Below are 23,425 nucleotides of genomic sequence, written 5' to 3'. Positions count from 1 at the left end.
CAATGGGGATAAATTAAAAGTTTTTTCTCTAAAATCTGGCACAAGACAAGGTTATACCCTCTTGCTACTCCTATTCAATGTAGACCTGGAAGTATTTACTATAGCAATCAGGCAAGAAAAAGGTATCAAGGGCATCCAAATAGGAAAGGAAGAAGTCAAACTCTCACTGCTTGTATATGACATTATACTATATTTAGAAAACCCTAAAGACTACTACCAAAAAGCCCATAGAAACAATAAAATTGTATATCGAACTGGTAGGCTACAAAATTAACATGCAAAAATCCATGGACTTCTTATATAGAAATAGTGATGGAGAAGAAATAGACATTATAAAAAGCAATCCCATTCACAATAGTGCCACAGAAACTCAAGTAGCTTAGAGTCAATTTAACTAAAGAAATGAAAGACCTATACAAATAAAACTACAAAGCATTGTTCTTTGAAATAAAAGAGAACATAAGGAAATAAAAACATATACCCTGCTCATGGATTGAGAGGATTAACATTATTAAAATGACAATACTCCCCAAAGCATTGTACAGATTTAATGCAATCCCTGTAAGGATATCCATGACATTTTTCAAAGAAGTGCATCAAACACTCCTGAAATTAATTTTGAGCAATGAATGCCCATAAATATCTAAAGAAATCCTTAGGAAAAGGAAGGGAGGCATCATGTTACCCAACTTTAATTTGTACTACAACGCAATGGTCATTAAAACAGCATGATATTTGAGTAAAGAGAGACTCTCAGATAAATAGAATAGACTTGAGTATTCAGAGAATCACTCCAGACATGCAATCAATTACTCTTTGATAAAGAGATAAAAACAGAAAATGGATCAAGGAAAGTCTCTTCAACAAATGGTGTTGAGACAAATAATCAGTGACATACAAAAGAGAGTGAGAGGGAGAGAGAGAGAGAGAGAGAGAGAGAGAGAGAGAGAGAGAGAGAGAGAGAGAACACAGGGGAGGGGGAAAGAGAGAACACAAATCTCTCAAAAACCATGTACAAAGGTATAATAAAAATGGATTATGTATGAGGGAAATGGAGAGCCTGTTTAGAGTACAGGCGGGGGTTGGGTGGATAGGAGGGAGACTTGGACATTGGTGATGGGAATGTTGCACTGGTGATGGGTGGTGTTCTTTACATGACTGAAACCCAAAAACAATCATGTATGTAATCAAGGTGTTTAAATAAAAAAAAAAATTAAAAAAAAAAACAAAAAAAAATAAATAAATAAAAATGGATTAAAGACCTTGATATCATACCTGAAACTATAAGGTAAATAGAAGAAAATGTAAACAAAATATTTCATGACATTGAGACTAAAGGCATCTTCAAGGAGGAAACACCAGTGTCCAAACAATGGGACTATATTAAACTGAGAAACATCTGCACTTCAAAGGAAACAGTGACTAGGATACAAAGGCTATCCACGGAATGAGTGAAACTGTTTACCTATTATCCAACTGATAGAGTGTTGATACCTAAGATGTATGATGTACTGACCAAACTCAATAAGAAGAAAGCATCTACCCTATCAAAAAATGTGAAGAAATGAACATTTTCTCAAAGAAGAAATACAGATGATCAAAAGGCACTTGAAAAAATGCTTCACATCACGAATCATCAGGGCAATGCAAATCAAAATAACAATGAGGTATCATCTCACCACAGAGACTGGCACATATCACAAAGAACAAATACAACCAATGCTGGCATGGATGCAGGGAGAAAAGAACTCATTCACTGCTGGTAGGAATTCAGACTGGTGTAACCTTTCTGGAAAACAACATGGATATTCCCCAAAAAACTGGAAATTGAGCTCCCATATGATCCAGCAATCCAGCAAAAACAATAGCCATAATCTGGAAACGTACCCAACAACAGATGAGTAGCTAAAGAAACTGCCCACAATGGAATACTATGCAGTCATTAGGAAAAATGATTTCATGAAATTTGGCTATACATGGATGGACATGGAGACTATTATGCCACGTGAAATGGGTCAGAGGGAGAGGCATAGAATAGTCTCACTCACCCAAGGGATATAAGAGAAATAAAAGACAATATGGTAAGAATATTCAGAAATAATAATTGTGAGGGCCAGAGAACCAGCCCATGATAGGAAGCTTGACACAAAGCACAGTGAGAGCAGTTACAGCACTACTATGACATTGATAGAGAGAGTAGAATGCCTGTCCCACAGACAGGCAGGGGGTGTGGTTGGAGAATGAAATGGAGGACACTGGTGGTAGGAAAAGTGTACTAATGAAGGGTGGTATACATTCTATGACTGAAACCCAACTACAAACATTTCTGTAACCATGGTGCTTAAAAATAAATACATTTTGGGGGTTCACACCTGGCAGCTTACTCCTGGCTGTACTCAGAAATTGCTCCTGAGAAGCACAGGGGGCCATATGAGATGCCGGGATTTGAACTGGAGTCCATTCTGTGTTGGCCATGTGCAAGGCAAATGCCCTACCGCTGTGCTATCTCTCCAGCACCCCCCCCCCAATTATTTTTAAGTAAATAATAGCAATTAGTTGCTTCAAAATTACAGTCATTGATTTATTTTTGTGCATGCTGGGGATTAAACCTAGGACCTTTTGATGCAAGGACTCTCCCATCTAGTTACATCCCTGCCCCAAGATTAAATGGTTTAAAGAAGAAAAACACGGGAAAGGATTACAGAATTGGATAGAATTCACAGAGAGTTAAGAGTAAGAATTCATACTGAGATCACAGTCAGCGCAAGTATTTTTTCTTTTAGACAGAAAGCATTCAAGTCCCTTATTATTTATCTCTGTGTTCTGATTATTAATTATTCCACAGAGAACAGTGTACCTTCTACTTCTCATTACTGAAAGCTCCAAGCAGGCGCTGAGCTCTAATCAGGGGCCATTTATAATAACTATAGGTAAAGACATTCAGAGATGAAGCTCCTGAAATCACTAGAATGTCATACATCCATTCAGTTAATAGAAAATAAATTGTCCTTTTTTAAATCACTCAGAAATTTTTCTTTCCGGGGCCGGGCGGTGGCGCTGGAGGTAAGGTGCCTGCCTTACCTGCGCTAGCCTAGGAGACGGACCGCGGTTCGATCCCCCGGCGTCCCATATGGCCCCCCAAGCCAGGAGCGACTTCTGAGCGCATAGCCAGGAGTAACCCCTGAGCGTTACCGGGTGTGGCCCAAAAACCAAAAAAAAAAAAAAAAAAAAAAGAAATTTTTCTTTCCAAGTAATCCTTTTATGACACCAGATCACTGATTTTGTCATGAGACCCCCTTTCGTCCTCTTTGGCAAAATGAGTGCCCCTATTCTATCAATTAGGAGATAGTCTGGGAAACCATTTCAGGCTTATAAAACCATCTAAGACCCACAACTTTTTTTTTTAGGAAGGTAATGGGACTTTGTGCAGATTACTTACACCAAAAACACAGGGTTTAGTTGCAGTGCCCAGCTAGACTCCTGCATTTCAGGTTGGAAGACTGGGTAGGTGAGACTTTACTTAATTAAAACTCTTTATGCCTCTGTTTCCTTGTGATAGATTATATGAATCATACCTCCTTGGGTTGTTTTGAGATTGAATACTAAAGCTCTTAAGAGACCGTCTTAGAAATGAGGTGCACCTTAAGTAAGATCTCAGAAAAATTGAGAGCCCAACTGGACAAAGGAACTGTAGAGGAATTTTGTCTGTCTTCCTCTTCCCAGTGTTCAGCTCTCCCACCATGTCAATAATAATGGTCACAGTCAAAATATTGAATAAGAAGCAGATTTAGTTACATAGAAGGTCTCATGAATGCCACTGCTGAGTAATTTAAGGTTGACAGTAAGAACCAGCATGCTTCCAGCTGTTCCCAGAGGAGTCCTCCCTTCCCCTCTCCATTTTCTCCCACCCTTATGAATGCATAAAAACTCGAGACAAATCAAGTCTGTCATTCTCTTCTCTCAGCTCCAAATTTCTCATAAATGAGAATCCCCATTCTTAGATCCACGTACCTCCCCATCTATGGGATTCACTTTAAAGTGGGTGATATAATTTACTTGGCTGTAATATAAAATAGGAGTAAGATGGGCATTCAAAGGCAGAGAGAGAGAGAGAGAGAGAGAGAGAGAGAGAGAGAGAGAGAGAGAGGAGAGAGGGAGAGAGAAAGGAGAGAGAGAGAGAGAGGAGAGAGGGAGAGAGAAAGGAGAGAGAGAGAGAACTGAAAATCAAAGCGCATAGGATCTATGTTCAGGGAAGCAACTACAAGAGTTACACAAGGCTTACAATAATAAAGAGAATATTTCTGAGTAATCCAATGGAGCAAACAACTGAGGCAAGGATGGGTAGCAGGGAATCATCTTTGTGGCAACTAAAATCACGCACCGGATTATTCCAACCTCCCAACCCATCCCGGAATTTTCTAAATAACCTTTGGGGATGTAAAGACAAGGTGCAGCGTTCTTTGATGGCATTGCCCTGTACCCTGATCCAGCGGGTACAACATAACTCTTAAGAATAAGGGAACCCCTCTCTGGCTTTTCATGCCATGGGACACTCACCGCAGGGGGCATAGCGGTTCGTGGCACCTTGCAGCTCCTTGCTGGTATTCCTCATGGTGGAGAGAAGCGCAGATCAGACCCCGACTCCGAGGTTCAGGTGTGAACAGGCCCAATCCGTGCTGAGCTGCAGAAGCCACTGGGTGAGTTGTCACCTCTGCAAGCACCTCTGTGTCTGGGGGAAAAACAAGTGGGCTCTGGGATTACGGAGAGAGTAGGGACCAAAGCTTAGTGGCAGACAGCACAGGCGACAAGTCTGATGACAGCAAAAGTAATCGCATTCATTCGGAGTAGAAAGCAGGAGGGAGAAAGGCACACACACGACAATGCAGTGGGGAACAGGTTTTGAGATAGTCCCCAGCCCCAAACCCAGATCTGATGGTGCCTACCAGGTCCCTGGGCACAGGTAGGACCCTCCCAGCGCCCTAGCTAGCCCCTCTGGGTGGGTCAGCCGGGCTTACGCTGTAGCCAAGAGTCTAGCTGGGTAGCTCTCACCAAAGCCAAGTCAGCATCAGGCGCACCTCCACCCACCCACATCGCCCGGGCAACAGCAGGCGGGCCACCGCGAAGGGTGGGTGGGTGGGCAGAGAACCAATCGGAACCTCTTGCGGGTTAGGGACGACCAATAGGGGTTCGGGGTGGAGCTCGGGTTCCTGTCAACCGCCTAGGGCCAGGGCCAGGAGTCCACCCCTAAAAGGGCGGAACCAGCACAGGTAGCTCAGACTGGCTTGCTTGCAAAGAGTTGGGCAGAGACCTAGGCAGGTGGTGGCAGGCAGGCAAACAAGGCAGCTAAGGAGGGCCAGATGTGGGCAGTGCGGGTTCAAGCCATTAGAATCCATAGGGGGAAAGGTGGTCCTGGAAAGTAAAAAAAATATCTAGATTTGCTTGTCAATCTTCTCTTTTAAAAAAGATATTTTTTCTCCAAAAATAAAAAATAGTATTGGTAAAATCATCAGACATTTCTGCGACTTGTTTTACAATAGTAAAGAATGAATGATTTTTGCAGGAATTTTTCTTTTGCAGGAATTTTGCGGGAATATTTTTTGGCAAATTGTGATCATTTTTATAAAGACTAGTGTTCAAACTCTTGGCTTTAATGAATTTAAATTTAATGAATTTAAATTTAATGAATTTAATTGTTGGCCTGTCTGGATTTGAGACCCCCGAGAATTACAGTGTGGATGTCATGGGTCATATTCTCAGGCATAGATTACATGTCTTGAATACACAGAATCTAAGTGGCTACAACGTGATGGTAATTTTTGTTGCCTTGAAAATTTGAGACCTAAACAAGCTATTTGGTCAAATAATGGAGACAATGGTTAACCCAAAGTGAGTTTTCACAAAAGGAAGCCATTAGAATATAAAAACAGTTAATGGGTTTTGTTAATGGATTAAGAATATAAAACTTTAATTTCGCTGCAGAAAAAGAAAATTTTCTGATGGTCATCTGGTGAAACAAGTTTTTTATTTCACTCATAAAACCTAAAAATCATGCAGAAGAGAGGTGATATAGGTCTTAGAGGTCCGGCAGAGATAATTGTAACGGAATGGGGCTTTTGGAAGCACAAGAAAGATGCTATCCTAGGTGCCACCCTAGGTTCAGTGCAAAGACCAAGATCACCAACCACAGAAGATGGATTAAAATGATACTGAGGTAACAGAATCTCTAGAACCACAATGACTGACTTCATCATAAGTCCCACCTCAGGATCTGTGCAGATACTGAGACCTCTAAACATAGAGCAGAAGTCTTCCACACACCAAGAAAAAAAACAAAAAACAAAAAACACCATCGGGAAAGTAAAGGATCCTGATCATGAGCAAAGTCTAGAGTTGATCCCATGACAGTATGCTCCAAGGACAGAGAAACCCCATATCTCTTAAGCCAAGTGAATTCCTTTTCGAATGACCCCAACATTTACTGTGCCAGGGCAGGAGGGAAAAAACAAATACAAAAAGCACAAAATCTTGGTTATTTTTTATATAAATATATATATTACCTTTATTTACTATTGTTATTATTATTTTTGATTTATTTATCTATTTTGGTAGATTTTTTGTTTGGGTGCGATTATTGAAAGTGTTGTCCCCAATTATAATAAAAAAATACCTCTAATTTTTAAATATTTTGAAGGCAGTTGATCACAAGCTTCCTTTTCACTCAATGTTCTCCCATGCACAAGTATCTCACTTGATTGTCTCTATGTCTTTTTCACAGATTTTTCCATACTGGAGAAGCCCACACTCTCTTTTGAACATGTACTTCCCTTCTTTCCCTCCTCACCCATATTACTAATTAAATTTTGTTCAATAAAATCTATCTTGCTTCACACACACAAAAACGTTTGATCTAGGGCAACTAGTTAGTCAAGATTAAAAAAACAGCTTTTTCTTTCCCTGAATTGTGATAATAAAGAAGGGTGAAGAATTTACCCAGACTAACAAACTTCCCTACCATGTGAAATATTTTTTAGAAGGAAGGAAGAAAGGAAGTAAAGAAAGAAAGAAGAAAAGAAGGGAGAGAGGGAGGGAAGGAGGGAATAAAAAAGGAAGGGAGGGAGGGAGAGAAAGAAAAGGAGGAAGAATGAAAGGAAGGAAGGCAGGGAGGGAAGGAGTGAGGAAGGAAGGAAGGAATGAAGGAAGAAGAAGAGAGGAAGGAAGAGAGGGAGGGAGAGAGGAAGAAAGGAAGTAAGAAAGGAAGGGAAGGGAGAGGAAGGTAGTTAGGAAGGAAGGAAGGAAGGAAGGAAGGAAGGAAGGAAGGAAGGAAGGAAGGAAGGAAGGAAGGAAGGGAGGGAGGGAGGGAGGGAGGGAGGGAGGGAGGAAGGGAGCGAGGAAGGAAGGGAGGGAGGGAGGGAGGAAGGAAGGGAGGGAGGGAGGGAGGGAGGGAGGGAGGAAGGAAGGGAGGGAGGGAGGGAGGGAGGGAGGGAAGGAGGGAGGGAGGAAGGAAGGAAGGAAGGAAGGAAGGAAGGAAGGAAGGAAGGAAGGAAGGAAGGAAGGAAGGAAGGAAGGAAGGAAGGAAAGAAGGAAAGGAGGGAGGGAGGAAGGAAAGAAAAGAGGGAGGAAGGGAAGGAGGAAAGGAAGAAGGGAGGGAGGAAGGAAAGAAAAGAGGGAGGGAAGGAAGGAGGGAGGGAGGAAGGGAAGGAAGGAGGGAGGAAGGGAAGGAGGGAAGGAGGGAGAAAGGGAAGAAGGGAAGCTTTAATTTTGGGAGTGCAACTGAAAATATTTTCAGATATTACATCAAGTGAGAATTTAGGTGAGATGCTCTTGCTCTAAGGTGATGCCATTAGCTATTTTCAAATACTATTTATAAGTAAATTGTTGAATGTCAGATAGAATAGTTCACCAAAGAAAAGGCAGAATTTCACGTTTTGAACCTCTCATGGCAGGAAGCTTTTATAGAAATAAACAACAAACTTGACAAGAATTAATATAATGAAGAGGTTTGGGCTAAGGGTGATTAACAGTGAGTAAATAATTATAAAAATAAGGGTAAATGCTACACTTGGACAGGTTTGTTTTTTGTTTTTGATTTTTATTTTATTTTTTGGTCTCTGCCCCACATAACAGTGCCCAAAATATCTTTCTTTAGCATAGTGTAGGAAGAGTACTTTTCATGCTTTAAAAGGAAACAGACAAATGGAGGGGCTGGAACATTTTCCTACTCCTGCTATTAAAAAATAGAAAAGTCCTTTCAATTTAAGATACTTAATCTGCCCCAAATCCCATATGTGAAGGCAGTTTCATCCTCACCTCCAATGCCCTATTTGGCCAGAATGTCCTTAAGGCTATTACTCCTTTAGGTTTGGGAATTTCCTCTTACGTTTTCATTACTTTTCTATCTGTTGAGACCTGTCTTGACATTGGATTTTAGAAGCATATAACTTGCTTTGTTTCATAGGTTTATAGTGAGAGGAATTTGCTTCCGGGTAAATTGTTGACTATTTAGTTATAAATGTTACTTAGAAGAGATTTTGAACAAGACTTTTGGGGCTATTTGGGTGGTGTATATGTGTGTGTGTGTGTGTGTGTGTGTGTGTGTGTTTTTCATGTAAGACAGACATGAATTTTAGAAGGATAGGGCTAGCAGGCTATAGACTGAATGTGTCCTCAAAAATGCAATGTAAAACTTAATCCTTAATGTTGAAAGTTGTGGTCTTTGCAAGATGATTAGGTCATTGGAGTGATATCTCTGGATGGAATTTGCTTTCTTATTCAGGGATCCCAGAGTGCTCAAAGTTGGCCCTTTCTTGTTCCTTTCTGCACCTGAGCACACAATAAAAAGACATTATCTATGAGCCAGGAAGAGGAATAGCACCAGAAACCAAGTTTTCCAGCACCCTTCTCTTGGGCTTTCTATCACTAAAACTGTGAGAAATAGGGGCCAGAGAGGGCGCTAGAGATAAGGTGTCTGCCTTACAAGGGCTAGCCAAGGAAGGACCCCGGTTCGATCCCCCGGCGTCCCATATGGTCCTCTCAAGCCAGGGGCGATTTCTGAGCGTTTAGCCAGGAGTAACCCCTGAGCATCAAATGGGTGTGGCCCAAAAACCAAAAAACAAACAAACAAACAAATTGTGAGAAATATGTTCCTGTTTTTTCTTATCCACCTGGTTTGTAGTATGCTGTTATAGTAAGACAAAGACAGACTTGGCATTATATTTAAAATTCAGAAAGATATTTTTAAGTTGATCATCTGAGACATTTAGGACTTTGAGACAATATTTATACATTTTCACAGCACTTAAATGATTACAACTTGAGCCATAAATAAAAGCAAACATAGTTAAACATCCTGGCAATCCAATTTTTAAACAAATTCTTTCAAAACTTGACTGTTCTTTATTCTAACTCATCTGCTAATTTTGTTAGTTCCCCCCCCCCAATCTCTATTTTGATATAGGCTGCCATCACTTTGGCATAGGCAGAAGACAGCCTTGCGTTCCATTCACATTCACTCATTAGCCTTCTTCCCCAGACCTTTGACCTGAAATGCTGCTGAATTTTTACCTCTGACCGCACCCGCCAAATTTTGCAGTGAACAGAAACTCTATGGTTGGACCAAAGAATTGGACAGAGAATCTAGCCTTACACAGAGCCAACCACTCTTTGATCCCTGGAATCACATAGAATCTCTTAAGCCCTGTGAGAAATAATTCCTAAGCATAGAGACAGGAGTAAATCCTGAGCACCACTGGAGGTGACTCTATAAAAGTCCTTGTAGTGGGCACAGTGAGATATGCATAGGAACAGGTATTGTATATTATTTATATTGCTAAAAATGTTAAATCTAAATATGCATCCATACAAGAATGGTTAATATATAAATAATACATTATGACACATTGTTAAAATTAATGACTGCATATAATGTAAGGAGTCAAAAAGATAGTACAGCAAGTAATTCTCTTGCCTTGCACACCATACAGCTGACCCAGAGTCCATCCCTAACACTCCATAGATCTCCCAAGTCCTAGCAGGAGTGACCCTGATAATAGGGCCAGGAATGAGCCAGGTGTGACCCCAAAACAAATCAAAACAAAAATAGATAATGTAATAAAGTGGAGAAAGGTATATAAGGCATGCATTGATAGATATTGATATATCAAAATATTTCAAATTTAGAAAAAAATTGTCTTTATGTTAAATTTCAGATTGTAATTATGGGTTGGTTGTTTTGTTTGTTTGTTTTTTTTGTTGTTGTTATAGGTTACTCTTGTTCGTAGGATCACCTCAGAGAGTGCTCAAGGAACCATGCAGTGCCAAGGGTCAAATGCTTTGTCAGCTGCATGCAAAGTTAGCAACTTACCTTGTACTATCACTGTAGCCCCAAGATTATAGATAGCTATTTGTGAGAAACCAAGAAGGGAGTTATTTGAAGATGAGATTTTCAACTCCTCTTCTGTATTTGTGACATTTTATTCTTTATAAAGCACCTAAGAAAATAGTGATGTTTGTTACAGTGGACACAAATCAGCTGTCTTCTTGTGGTTGGTGTACAATATTAGTACATTGATCATCAGAGGTCTTCTATATTGCAGCCCTTTAATATAACAGCTTTGCATTTAACAACTTAGGTAGTTCTCGGTGTTAAAAAAAACTTCACAAAACAATAAGTCTCTGAACCTAGATAGCAATCTAGTCTACTGTCCCTCTTCTACTTCCCTCTCTTTGCCTTCTGCTCTCCATTTAGCACTCATTATTTGAAATTTCTTCTGTCTTCTTCCAAACCACACCACACCAACACACCTCTACACAACAGTGACCAAAGTTCGTGTACATTACATATTCCTGAACCTTAATAGTTCCTGCTCTTTGATTGGTCAAGTTGTGTGTGCCTATAGCCAATTAGATCACATATGTATACGATGAACTAACTAAAATTCTCTATTGCCTAAACTGTCAGTTTCTTTCATACAGCGAGCTGACATTTCCATTTTTTAGTTAATTCTGCTATCAAATTGGTTTCTAGGACTGACCAATTGAATTGCATTGGAGGTTATGATTAGTCAATCCCTCTTTCCTTGTTTTCTCTGCTCTGTCCCTCCTATTTCCTCACTAATATATTATTTGTTACAGCAGAGTAGCAGTGAGAGAGGGACCCCTATATTTTGTGATATATTAGAAGATACTGCAAGAAAGCAATTTTAACATCCAGTCAGGACAATATTCTGTCAGGTGGAGAGGTGTATTGTGCAGTCACTGACAGAGTGTCCATCATTATGATGTGTCACAAAAGAGTGATGTAATAATACGAAAATTATTTCAAGATGTGCTCATTCTTACTTCCTTCCTGAAGGAGAAAAGCCTGTGAAGTATGACAAAGAACAATGATGCATATTATGTTTTCCTTCAAGTAGAAAAAAGAAAAGAAAACAATATTCTTTCTTCTACCATATTTTTGTTACTCAGTGAGGGTAGGGGGAAGAAATGAGTGGAAAAACAAGGTCAAGAAGGAGGACCAGGCTTTCAAGGGGTAGTTCTGAAGAAAGCAATGATAATGCCAGCATGAATTCTGTGCCCCCAGAGCCTCAGGCTCATTGTTTCAACAGGTATGGAACTCTGAGTTGTTATACTATACATGACATTTGCCATACATACTGATACTTGATAACCAATTTAATATTTATTCTTTTATTTTTATTACTGATTAATATTTTGAGTCTACAGCCAGTGTTGCTTAGGGCCTACTCCTGGCTCTGCATTCAAGGATCACTTCTGACAGGCACAGAGAATCATATAGGGTGCCAGGATTTGAATGTTAAGCAACTGTGAGCAAAGGAAGCACCTTACCCACAATACTACCTCTCTCTGGCCTCCCATGAAACAAAACTGTTCCTTCTTTTAGAGAAAATTAGTCCAAAGTGTACCCTCTGCAGGCTTCTCTGCATCACAGTATTTTCTGTGGCAAGTGGACTTCTTATGTCACTGGTATTTCAACTAGTTACAGGACCGGAGACAAGAATTATGAAAGTAACACTGTTCTTTAAAAAAAAAAATTACAAAATGAACCTCAGCAACAGCAAGATGATAATTTACAAATTATTCTTTTTTTTCACTCGTATACTTAGCTTCTCCTAATCTAAATGCTGACATTTATTGCATTCATTGATGAGAAGCAATTTGTTAGTGGGTATTCATTTTGAATGAGTAAGTGGGTTTCTTCTATTGAGACTGTGTTTGGATGATGTCTCCAAGGAAACAGAAGGGAAACTTCCCATTTGGTTGATCAAAAAAAACCCAGTTCCCTTGATCTGCCCACTTGCTATTGCTTTCTGGGAAAACAAATTCAAAGTAAAGAAAAAATATCCAAGTGGTGAGAAGAAACGTAAAAGAAAAAAAGACAACAATTTTAAAGGGTAAAGAGAAGCATTTGCACAGAAACAAAATTTAATAAAAATAAAGGAAGTGCTGCAAAGTTAACCATTTGAAAATCACCTCCAATTAATTATAGCAAGTCTTTTGAGGGGAGAGCCAGATATGAAAAGGTTATAAATTGAACTTTTTATAGTGATAGAATATACTGAACAGGCATATACCTTGTAACCCACAATTTTTTTCTGTGAATCTACCTAAAGAATAGTTGGATGGGTGTTAATCAAAAAACACATACAAAAGAATGCTCATAGAGATTGTCAACATTACAATGCTTTCTCTGTGACAATGTCTATATTAAAATCATGTGCATAGAGAATGCTTGGGGGGATATTTGGCTTTATTGTATATAACCATATCCTCAAAAAGCTACTTGGAACTTAGTCTTTAAAGTCTGTGTTCTTTCTTGAACATGTATTGTATTTTTCTTCCTTTTTTCTTTGTCATCTTTGTAGTGAAATTTTCATTAAATAAAAAATATCTTTCTTAAAAAAATACTCATAGAAGCATTGATCATATGATATTATTCATTAATGTTAATCAACATTAGGATGACTACCTTCAGTACTCTTCTACATGTCTATATGTGTATACTGTCCTGAAAGTTATTTCTTCTTAGTGTCAAAATTACATTTCAATTGCTTAATTCATGTATAGACTCAGAATAAGAAAGTCGGTTGAATTTGCTTGCAGTGGTGGCTAAAATCTAAATTAAAAGTTAATAATATTGACTAAATTCCTTTTGTCACTTTTATTTCTTTTAGGTTAATTCAATCATGGAAGACTATTCTAAGTATTATCCTGGTATTAATTTTATTGATTGTATTCCTTATAGGTAAGTATCACATCATACCCATAGGTAACGTTCTAATGCTGAATGTTGATTTGCACTCATGGCTACAATGAACAATTCTGTCATATTTATGATCAATGCCTCTGTGAATATTTTTGTATGTGGTTTTTGTGATAAGGTCAGGAATTCCACACGCACTCCTCTAATGACTCCAAGAGGCAAAGACCATACAAAAGCATATGCCGGGCTTCCAACATGGCTTAGCATAAGCCAGAGGATGAGAATGCTGAACCAGATTTAACAAACCTTTATATAACTTTTCAGTGGAAAATTACAGTAGGGTAGTTGGGTGGTACACTTGACATTTGGTCAGTTACATTTTTTGCAAGATTTAGATAACCACAAGTTGCAACAGTTAAAATGTCAAAGGCAAGTCTTTGGAATTTAGGAAGGGGTGGGGTCCTCGTGAAGCTCAACAGTTAAAAGGTATCTTTTGGTCAGGGCAAGGTTTTTTTGGATTTAGGAAGGGGTGGGGGTCTAGGGCGTTAAGGGCGAGTCCTCGGGAAGCTACAGAGAAAAAATTATTTTATTTCTTTCGCCTTTCATTTGATGAGCATCTATCTATGGTTCTTTATAGATAGAGTATGAGTTAATATTTCAATGGAATAACTTATATTTATCAATTAAAAAAAAACCAAAGGGGGCCAGAGAGATAGCATGAAGGTAAGGTATTTGCGTTTCATACTGAAGGTCATTGGTTCGAATCCTGGCATCCCATATGGTCCCCTGAGCCATATGGGATATGCCAGGAGCGATTTCTGAACCTGGAGCCAGAAGTAACCCCTGAGCACTGCGGGTGTGACCCAAAAACTAAAAAATAAATAAATCAAGGACTGGGCCAGAGAGATAGCATGGAGGTAGGGCGTTTGCCTTGCATACAGAAGGACAGTGGTTCGAATCCTGGCATCCCGTATGGTCCCCCGAGCTTGCCAGGAGCGATTTCTGAGCATTGAGCCAAGAGTGACCACTGAGCACTGTTGTAAACCCTGCCCCCCCCCAAAAGGACTAGAAGTGACTATAGGTTCTTGGTTTGTTTTGTTTTGTTTTGGGGTCACACCAACTGTTTCTCAAGGCTTGCTCCTGGCTCAGCACTCAAATCCCTTATACTAATCTCAAAAGACCATCATGGAGTTAGAGATGGATTCCATGTTGGATGCTTTGAAGGCAAGTAAAGGCAAGCCTTTACTAACACCACTATCTCTCTGGCCCTGTACCTGCAAGTTCTTTATGCATTTTTAAATTTTTTTTATTTAAAGCACTGTGATTTACAAAATTATTGCTAGGTCAGTTTTAAGCACATAATATTTCGATACCAATACTACCAGCAGTGTCATCTCTCATCACCAGTGCTCCCATATTCCATTACCTCCCTCAACCCCATCTCTGACTGTCACTTTGACAGATATATGACAACCTTTGGTGGTTGCAACTTAGATCATATGTCTTCAGTGTTATTGAGTCTGTGTTTTGGATTTATAGCTATATGATTGCACCACATCACCAGTGTAACAGAAGCTCTGGCCCCTGTTCCCCCATTACTTCCCTTTCTCACCTTCTTCCTATACACCCTGATTTCTTTTCTTTGTCCTTTTCCCTAATCTTCTCTCTAAATGGGGTAAAGAGTGATCTAGGCATCCTCCTTTACTAAATTACATCTCCTCCTCCTCCAGTTATTCTATATGTCACAGATAATGAGAGCATCATGTGTTTGCCTTTCTTCTTCTGGCTTCATTCAATGTGTATCTTCTAGTTCCTACAAGTTTGCAGCAAATTACTTGATGTATTTTTTCCTTTTTCTTTTGATTTTTTTTATTTTGATCGAAGTGGATTACAAATATTTCACAGTAATATTTTAGGTACATAGTGATATTGAATCAAGGCATTCCCACCACATACACTGTCCTCCCTCCACCGTTGTTCCCAGCACACATCCCATATTGATGTATTTTTAATGTAAAAACTATTACAAACCTTAGCGTTGTACAAAAGCTGAAATTTTACTTATGCTGTTTGTTAAAGTCTATTATTTTAATTATTTTAGAAATCTCTCAGGTATAGCTTGAATTATAACAACTGAATAGTTAATTTTCCAAACATTTAAAATTTTCAGGCATAGAATGCAATATTTAACATATCTTAAATATCTTAAATATATCTATGCTTGTATATATATACAAATTGGAAAAGAAGCATCATTTGATAGTTATAAGTTTAAATTGTTAAGAAAACCCATGCTGTTTTCCACATTGGTTGTGCTCTTTTATATTCCCACCAAGAGCATGCAAAGGTTCCCTTCGGATGCATTACCACACTTTTTGTTTCTTATATCCTTCATAAGAATCATTTTAACAAGTGTAGGCCATTATTTCATTGTGATTTTAATTTCCACTTTCCTGATGGTGACTGGTCAGGGAAGTGCCTGAAGCAGGGATGCCTCAAGGATTAAGGAAATAAGACAGAATAGAGAAAAGCTTGGGGCTAGGGGACTCAAAGCCTTGTGGACTGAGAATCTTGAATGGCTTTCACCTACAGTATTTATGGTTTAGAACCACTGAAAGAAGAGCAAAATTAACAACAGTTGCCTATATGCTAATCTAACCTAGCTAGGCCTTCACATATCAAAGGGGCCTGGAACAGCTAATACAAAAAAAAGTTTCTGAATTGTCATCTTCTGAGAGAGGGTAGATAAAAGAGTGAACACAGGACTCCATGAATAGGGCATTTCTTAAGGATGCTTGCTCTCATATGCTTAGAAATTAAGGGTCCTTAAATCATCTTTTCAACCCTCTATATATCATCTGTCTAGCTAAGCATATTTATTTCTTGATGTCTATTTCCAACAGTGAGTGATGCTGAGAAGTATTTTGCATGTATGTTGTATAAAATATATGTCTGTTTTGGAAGGATGTCTTTAGATTCTTGATTCATTTTCCTTGGATTCTTTTGGGACATTGTATTGATTCACTTTGAGTTGAGTAAGTTATTTATGTCTTTTTAACATTAATCTATTATTAGCTACATCACTTACAAATGTTTTCTCCCATTTTATTTATGTTTGCTATTTTCCTCTGCTGTGAAGAAGCTTTTATGTTTGTTAATCAAGTCCCGCTTGTTTACTTTTGCTGTCTCTGATTTTAGTATCTAGTTAAAAGTACACTGATACTAGAGGCTGGAGAGAGAGCATAGAGGTAAGGTGTTTGCCTTGTATGCAGAAGGTCGGTGGTTTGAATCCCGGCATCACATATGGTCTCCTGACCCTGCCAGGAACGATTTCTGAGTGTAGAGCCAGGAGTAACCCCTGAGCACTGCCAGGTGTGACCCAAAAACCGTAAGAAAAAAAAAGTACACTGATACTGAAGTTAATGTTACCTGTTTTCTTACAAAAATTTTTTGTTTCAACTTTCATTTTCAAGTGTTTAGTATAAATTATGCATATATTTTTATGACTAGCCTAAGATAGTTAATTTTTCCCCTGTGGCTTTTTATTTTTCCCCAACCCATTATTAAGGAGACTTTTTGTTTGTTTATTTGGTTTGCATTTGGTTCTGTGCTCAGAAGCAACCAGGTCAAGCATATATAGTGCTGGAGATTTGAACTTGCATTGGTTGCGTATAAGGCAATGACTTTACCTCCTGAGCTTTATCTCCAGATCCAAAAGAGGTATTTCTTTCTACATTTATATTCTTGGTTCCCCTATTTTAGACTAATTGAATGTATATTTGTGAGTTTTTCTCTTAATTGACTATGCTATGATATTAATCTATATTTCTGGTTTTATGTCAATATTTATTTTGATTATTTGCACTTTTTAACTTTAATAACAAAGTGTATGAAAGAGAAAGAGATTCTTTTTTTAAAGAAAAAATTATTTTAATTGAATAAATTATTTCTTAAAAATAGAGCATTTACTAGATTATAAAGAAAGCATCAATAAATCTTCCAAAGCAGAAAGTGCACAGACTTATCCTCTGGTCACAGAATAAAACTACAAGTTAGGGACAAACATTTATTTTTTAATAATATTTTTATTGAAGCACCTTGATTACAGACATAATTGTAGTTGGGTATCAGTTATATAAAGAACACCCCCTTCACCCGTTCAACATTCCCACCACCAATGCCCCTCCCTCCCATCTCACTCCCCCAGCCTGTATTCGAGACAGACCTTGCACTTCTCTCACTCATTGACATTGTTATGGTAGTTGTCAGTGTAGTTATTTCTCTAACTGCACTCACCACTCTGTGATGAGCTTCATACTGTAAGCCAGTCCTTCTGGCCCTCAGAAAGAGATTTTTACAGCTATAACCAAAAGAGAAAAAAATGTAACCCAGGAAGTAAAATATGTTTACTTAAAACCATAAGTTACTGACCAATTAAATTGAAAACAACAAGTAAAACAAAAGCTCCACTATCCATATGGATTGGAAGAATATGGTGCTTGCTTCAGCAGCACATATACTAAAATTGAAACTATACAGAGAAGATTAGCATGGCCCCTGCGCAAGGATGACATGCAAATTTGTGAAGCATTCCATATTTTTCTTGGCAGTGTGTCAAAAAAATAAGAATTAATAGGAATAAAATGTTCATACCACCATATACAGAAATTTAATAAAAATTACTATCAAAATTCTAGGTTATTATAGCTTCATCAAGTCTTTGTATTTCAGGTTATTATCCTTAGCTGACTTTACTAGTTAGATTTCAGATATTTATAAATTGATATTGTTAGTACCCAAGAATTCATCCTTATTTTATTGGAAGTATTTTTTTAAAATATTTCGCAATGCTATTTTCTAGTTTGTCATGAAAAGGTCTGGTATTCTAAGAGTGAACATCCTCCACAATTAGATTAAATTCCAATGAATAAAGTGATATATCTAGACATGTTGCCAGATTGTTTAATCAGAATTGATATTTTCTTTAACAGGACTTACAAATCACATGTGGCTTAAAGAAACAGAATTTCTTCAGAAACCTAGGAGCTTTTATGCTGTAATGGCAGAATATGGCTCAAGGCTTTATAATTACCAGGTGAACTTTGGTTAAACCTCTTTGTATATCACTAACTCAAAATTTTAATATGCTGCAAGGTGAATCTACCTTGCAAAAAGTATATCTATCTAATATTTCTATAATTATTATACTAGCTAATACAATTCAGAAAATATAATTCTATTAAGTTGGTTGTGAGCTAAGATAACCCAAAATTTCTCTATCAGCTCTGAACCATATAGGTTTCTGTTCTGAAGGGTTGTAAACTTGTTATGCCTTGTGATTTTGTTATTCTGTTATTCTTTTTCCTCCTTATTTCTCCTTTTTGAGAAGGTAGTGTCTCCCTTAGACTGTGTATTACTGTATTTCTGAAGCACAGGAGCAGCTCATCTAGTTAGATCATCACCAGATAAATGAAAATTTAGAATTGACAATGATGCCTCCAATTACTAACCATTAATATTTAATACGATTGTAATTACTACAATTGACATGAGTCAAATTGCCAAGGCCATGGTGTCTAGATAATTGGTCAAACACAAAATGCTGTTATCAAAAGTATATTTTACAGGTAATTAACTTTTTAACTCAATAGACATCCAGTCAAAATTCTTAAAAGAAAAAATAGATTATAATCTTATAGGCCCTTTTGGAATTGAGTTGAAATTTTGACTCAAATCACCAGCCTAATGGTTTTCTCTATATATCCTATATTCACACACATAAATCAGTTTCTTAAAAACTCAATCTCTCTCTCTCTCTCTCTCTCTCTCTCTCTCTCACACACACACACACACACACACACACACACACATACACACACAATTGGTTAGGCTTCTATAGAATCCCTCCTAATGCATTCATAGATTCTACTTGCAAATAGCAACTAGGGCGGCATCCACTATCTAGATCTTTGCAGGGGTGGCTGATTATGACATTGCAGTCCAGCCCAAATATTACCTCCTCCAAGAGACTTCTTAGGACATCAGTGTTCATTGTTACCTTTACTTATCTTGGACACTTTGTTGACTGGTTAACTCTTTCTGCCTTCTGTCCCTCCTACTAACATGGAATTATGGGAGCTTGTCAAGAGCTCAACTTGTCATCAGACACATGAAAGTTCTCTCTACTATCATGCACAAAAGGCAAGTCAAAATGGGTTAAAAAAAGGGGTGAGAGCTATAGTGCAGCAGTAAGGCATTTGCCTTGCACGTGACTGACCCAGGACAGACGTTGGTTTGATCCCCGGCGACCCATAGGTCCCCTAAGCCAGGAGCGATTTCTGAGTGCATAGCCAGGAGAACCCCTGAGTGTCACCAGATGTGTCCCAAAAACCAAAAACCAAAAAAAAAAATTTAAAACCTAATTATTAGATCTGAACCCACAAATTATATTGAATAAAAACATAGATAAAATACTCTATGACATCAGCCAAGCAAATGCAATAAAGTTAAGTAAATGGGTCTACATCCAATTAAGAAATTTCTGTACCATAAAATAAATGATTACCAGAATTAAAAACCACCCTACAGATAGATAAAATAAATCAGATTACCACTCATCTGCTAAAGAGTTTGTGTTCAACATTCATCCAAAAGGATGTATGCACATCGCTATTCATTGCAGCACTCATTTCAATAACCAAGGCTTGCAATCAACCTAGATGTCTAACAACAGATGAATGGATCATGAAAATGTGGTACATATATATATTGGAATACTACATAGCTGTAAGAAATAATGTAATTATGCATTCTGCAGCTGGAACTGGAAGATATTTTGTTAAATGAAGTAAGCCAGAAGAAGGATAAATAAATAATATATGTGGTATTTAGAATAATTGCATGAAGAAATGCAATGGTCTAAATGAGAGTTATCGCAAACACCTTTGGCCCCAGAATATAGCAAGGAGAATGGAAGAAGCTGAGTGGAAGAAAAAAGAATTGATGTTCAAGATAAGTAATGATATAGTAAATCATGTTGCAGAATAACTCATGCTGCAGAATGAGTTTAATGCCTGGCATCCCTTATGATCCCCTGAGCTACTCCAGTATGAGTGCAAAGCCAGGAGTAAACCTTAAGCATAGCAGGTGTGGCTCAGAAATAAAGCCAAAAAACCAACACCACTAAAAATGGGGAAAAGATATGAACAGAAACTTCCTCAAAAAAAGATATACAGGTGCCCAAAAGGTATATGAAAATATGTTTTAGTGTACTTTCTGTTCTCATTATATCTATCTCTCTCTAATTAAGCTAATTAAGGAGTATTTTTCTGGTTTTTTTTTATTAAATTTCCTTATTTTAGACATCAGGGTTTACAGAGATTCGGATAATATAATTATCTTTGGCATTCACTATTTCAACACTTCTCACGCCACCAATGTAACATTCCCTCCACCCTTGTCACCAGTTTTCCAACCTCCCTGAAGCCTGCCTCATGGCAAGTACAAATAGTTTACTTAATATTGTTTGGGACAAGTAAGTGATAATAAAATTATAGGAGAAAAAGACAGGCATATCTCTCAATGGGTCATTATGTCATTGTTGAAAAGTTTACTAATCAATGGCTAGTTGAGCGAACGTTTTGGTTTTGTTTGTTGAGCTTATGTGGCTTCTATGATAATTTCCTATCTAAATCGGTGTATTTCTACTAGGAAGTCAAAATTAAAACTATGGGGGTGTAGTGGGGCATCATAAGTGACCACATGGTCCAGGATTTTGAGAATTTTCAGAGCTAGGTCGATGAACTCATATGGTAACAGCAGTGTTGTGTGTGCGTGCATGCTAGGATTTCTGGATGTACAGAGGCAAGGGGTGGAAGTGAGGGATGGGAAGAGGCATCCAGCCCTGGCTCCAACCCGTCCCTGGAAACATCAACCACAAAGCAGACATACCTGTAGTTGGAGGTTAGGTGTCTCTACAGGGATTAGTGAAACAAAGCAACCAGTGAAGCAGGGCTATTGGCCAGGTGGCATTTAAAGGGTAGGTCTGTGTACACAGCTGCCAGGGCTTCAGCAGGGCAGGAGACTCACTGAGCCCCTCTGCGGGGCCCCACTATGATCAGCTGCTAGGCAGGTATATCCATGACTTTTTGCTGCTAGCTACACCACTCTTTCAAGAGTTAGATGAGGTAGATTTAAACTTTTCTTGAGGGGCCATTACATGGCAGTCCTCAGAGATTGCTATTTTGTGCTCAGTGATAGTTTCTATATATTTTTAACAAAAAAAATTTAAAAATATTGTATTGACAGAAAACTTTCTCAAAAGGAAACTGAAAAAAACTATGAATAAGAGTTACTCATTAACCAAATGTAAATAAAAGATCCACAATCAATATCCTTGTCAAAAGAATAATGTTTAGAGAACTTACAAGAAATTAAACTCTTTAGTAGGGGTAAAAATCAAACAAGGCATTTTTCCTGTGTCACACCTTTGTCACATATCACACAACAGCCTTCAATTTTCTTCATGCTTTCCATAATTTTGGTCTAAGAAAAAATCTGAATCTTCGAAACAGAAAGGAGATTTTTCAACAAAGAAGTTGGAACATCATTTCTCAGATTGATGGACTCTAACTGTGGCTTCTGTAGTGAATTGAAAGGTCAATATCAAAAGCAATATGCTAATAACCCACACATTATCAAATCTGCTGTATGACAAGGAAATGAAAAGTAACAAATAGTGTTAAAGTCCTAGATTATAGAAATAAAAAGGCCTGAGAAGGAGATAAATGGATGGGAATGATAAAAAAAAGGGGTGGACATGAAGACCTGGGTCAAAGGTCAGGGTCTTGGCTTCATCAGAGGTGTTGAGGAGGTGAATATATATGTATATATATATGTATATACTCATATATATAAACTAAAGAGCCATAAATACAGACTCATAAAACACAGAGCCCAAACTATAGTAATTAATCTTTAAAATGTCCTGTTAAGCAAACAGGCTGGAATCTAGAGATTGGTGGCGAGAACTTGAAACTGTTGGTGGAATTAGTGTTGGAACATTGTATGCCTAAAAATCTTGTATAGACACACTTGTAAATCAAGGTGCCTAAGAGAAAAATATTATTTGAGAAGTAAAGCTATGTTCATAGCCTAATCCTTAGAAGCTATGACAGTTGAGTGGAAAAATAATTTTTGCAGATGTGACTACGGACCTGGAAATTAGATGGTTCAGATTAGACACATTGTCAGTTACATACATATTAGAAAATCATCTAGGGGCTATTGCTAAAGTAATTTAGCAACCACATGGGATGACTGACATTCACTGTTCTTAAGGTCAGCCCAATGGCTCGGCATCATTTCCATTTCATTTTCTCCTCCCCCTTTCTGCTTCCCATTGCCTCTGCACCTTTCCTCTTTCTTGATTTTATGCCATTTCCCTTGCACCTGCTCCTTTCATATGTGTGTCATGAATCCCATTTATTATGTCTCCTCCTTCTGTCATTAAAGAATTTAGCACTTTTACAACTTTGAGAAATAGGGAATTTATCATAGAATTCCAGCATAGAGCCCGGAGAGATAGCACAGCGGCGTTTGCCTTGCAAGCAGCTAATCCAGGACCTAAGGTGGTTGGTTCAAATCCCGGTGTCCCATATGGTCCCCCATGCCTGCCAGGAGCTATTTCTGAGCAGACAGCCAGGAGTGACCCCTGAGCACCGCCGGGTGTGGTCCAAAAACCAAAAACCAAAAAAAAAAAAAAAAAAGGATTCCAGCATAGAAGCCCATCATAGAAGTCCAGCATAACTCATCACTAAAAAGATTTGGATATTACCTTAGTACCTTCAGAAAGTAGGTTGAGGAGGGAAATGCAGGTAACTTAAAGAAGTCTGTGTTGTCTCCCTCTACCCCATATTATGCATGCATATAAGGTTAGATGATATTTTCCCTTTTTATATAAGAAATAAAGCTCTATGGGGCCGGGCGGTGGCGCTGGAGGTAAGGTGCCTGCCTTGCCTGCGCTAGCCTAGGACGGACCGTGGTTCGATCCCCCGGTGTCCCATATGGTCCCCCCAAGCCAGGAGCAACTTCTGAGCGCATAGCCAGGAGTAACCCCTGAGCGTCACAGGGTGTGGCCCAAAAACCAAAAAAAAAAAAAAAAAAAAAAAAAAGAAATAAAGCTCAAATAAATGCAATTATTTGCTT

General features: G+C 38.3%; 2 protein-coding genes and 1 non-coding gene across 4 annotated transcripts in view; 2 read left to right on the top strand and 1 right to left on the bottom strand.

Annotated features, from left to right (window-relative positions):
* Nucleotides 1–4,724, bottom strand: part of C7H7orf57 (chromosome 7 C7orf57 homolog) — a 28,330-nt gene extending 23,606 nt beyond the window's left edge. The window contains exon 1 of the mRNA XM_049776296.1: nucleotides 4,558–4,724. Within this exon, the coding sequence (XP_049632253.1) occupies nucleotides 4,558–4,612 (55 nt within the window). The 5' untranslated portion in view covers nucleotides 4,613–4,724. The remainder of the gene's footprint in view (nucleotides 1–4,557) is intronic.
* Nucleotides 4,725–11,481: 6,757 nt separating this feature from the next.
* SUN3 (Sad1 and UNC84 domain containing 3) overlaps nucleotides 11,482–23,425 on the top strand; it is a 31,217-nt gene continuing 19,273 nt past the window's right edge. The window contains exons 1-3 of one of the 2 annotated variants that reach the window (XM_049776277.1): nucleotides 11,482–11,603; nucleotides 13,191–13,250; nucleotides 18,209–18,314. In XM_049776277.1, coding sequence (XP_049632234.1) covers nucleotides 11,482–11,603; nucleotides 13,191–13,250; nucleotides 18,209–18,314 — 288 coding nt within the window. Of the gene's footprint in view, nucleotides 11,604–13,190; nucleotides 13,262–18,208; nucleotides 18,315–23,425 lie in introns of both variants that reach the window. The other variant, XM_049776276.1, reaches the window with a different exon arrangement.
* Nucleotides 17,715–17,821, top strand: LOC126015009 (U6 spliceosomal RNA). The gene has a single exon (XR_007497918.1). It is a non-coding gene; the product is annotated as a U6 spliceosomal RNA (small nuclear RNA).

Source organism: Suncus etruscus, chromosome 7, assembly GCF_024139225.1.
Source record: "Suncus etruscus isolate mSunEtr1 chromosome 7, mSunEtr1.pri.cur, whole genome shotgun sequence".
Classification (NCBI taxonomy): Eukaryota; Metazoa; Chordata; class Mammalia; order Eulipotyphla; family Soricidae; genus Suncus; species Suncus etruscus.
This window is presented reverse-complemented; position numbering and strand designations above follow the sequence as displayed.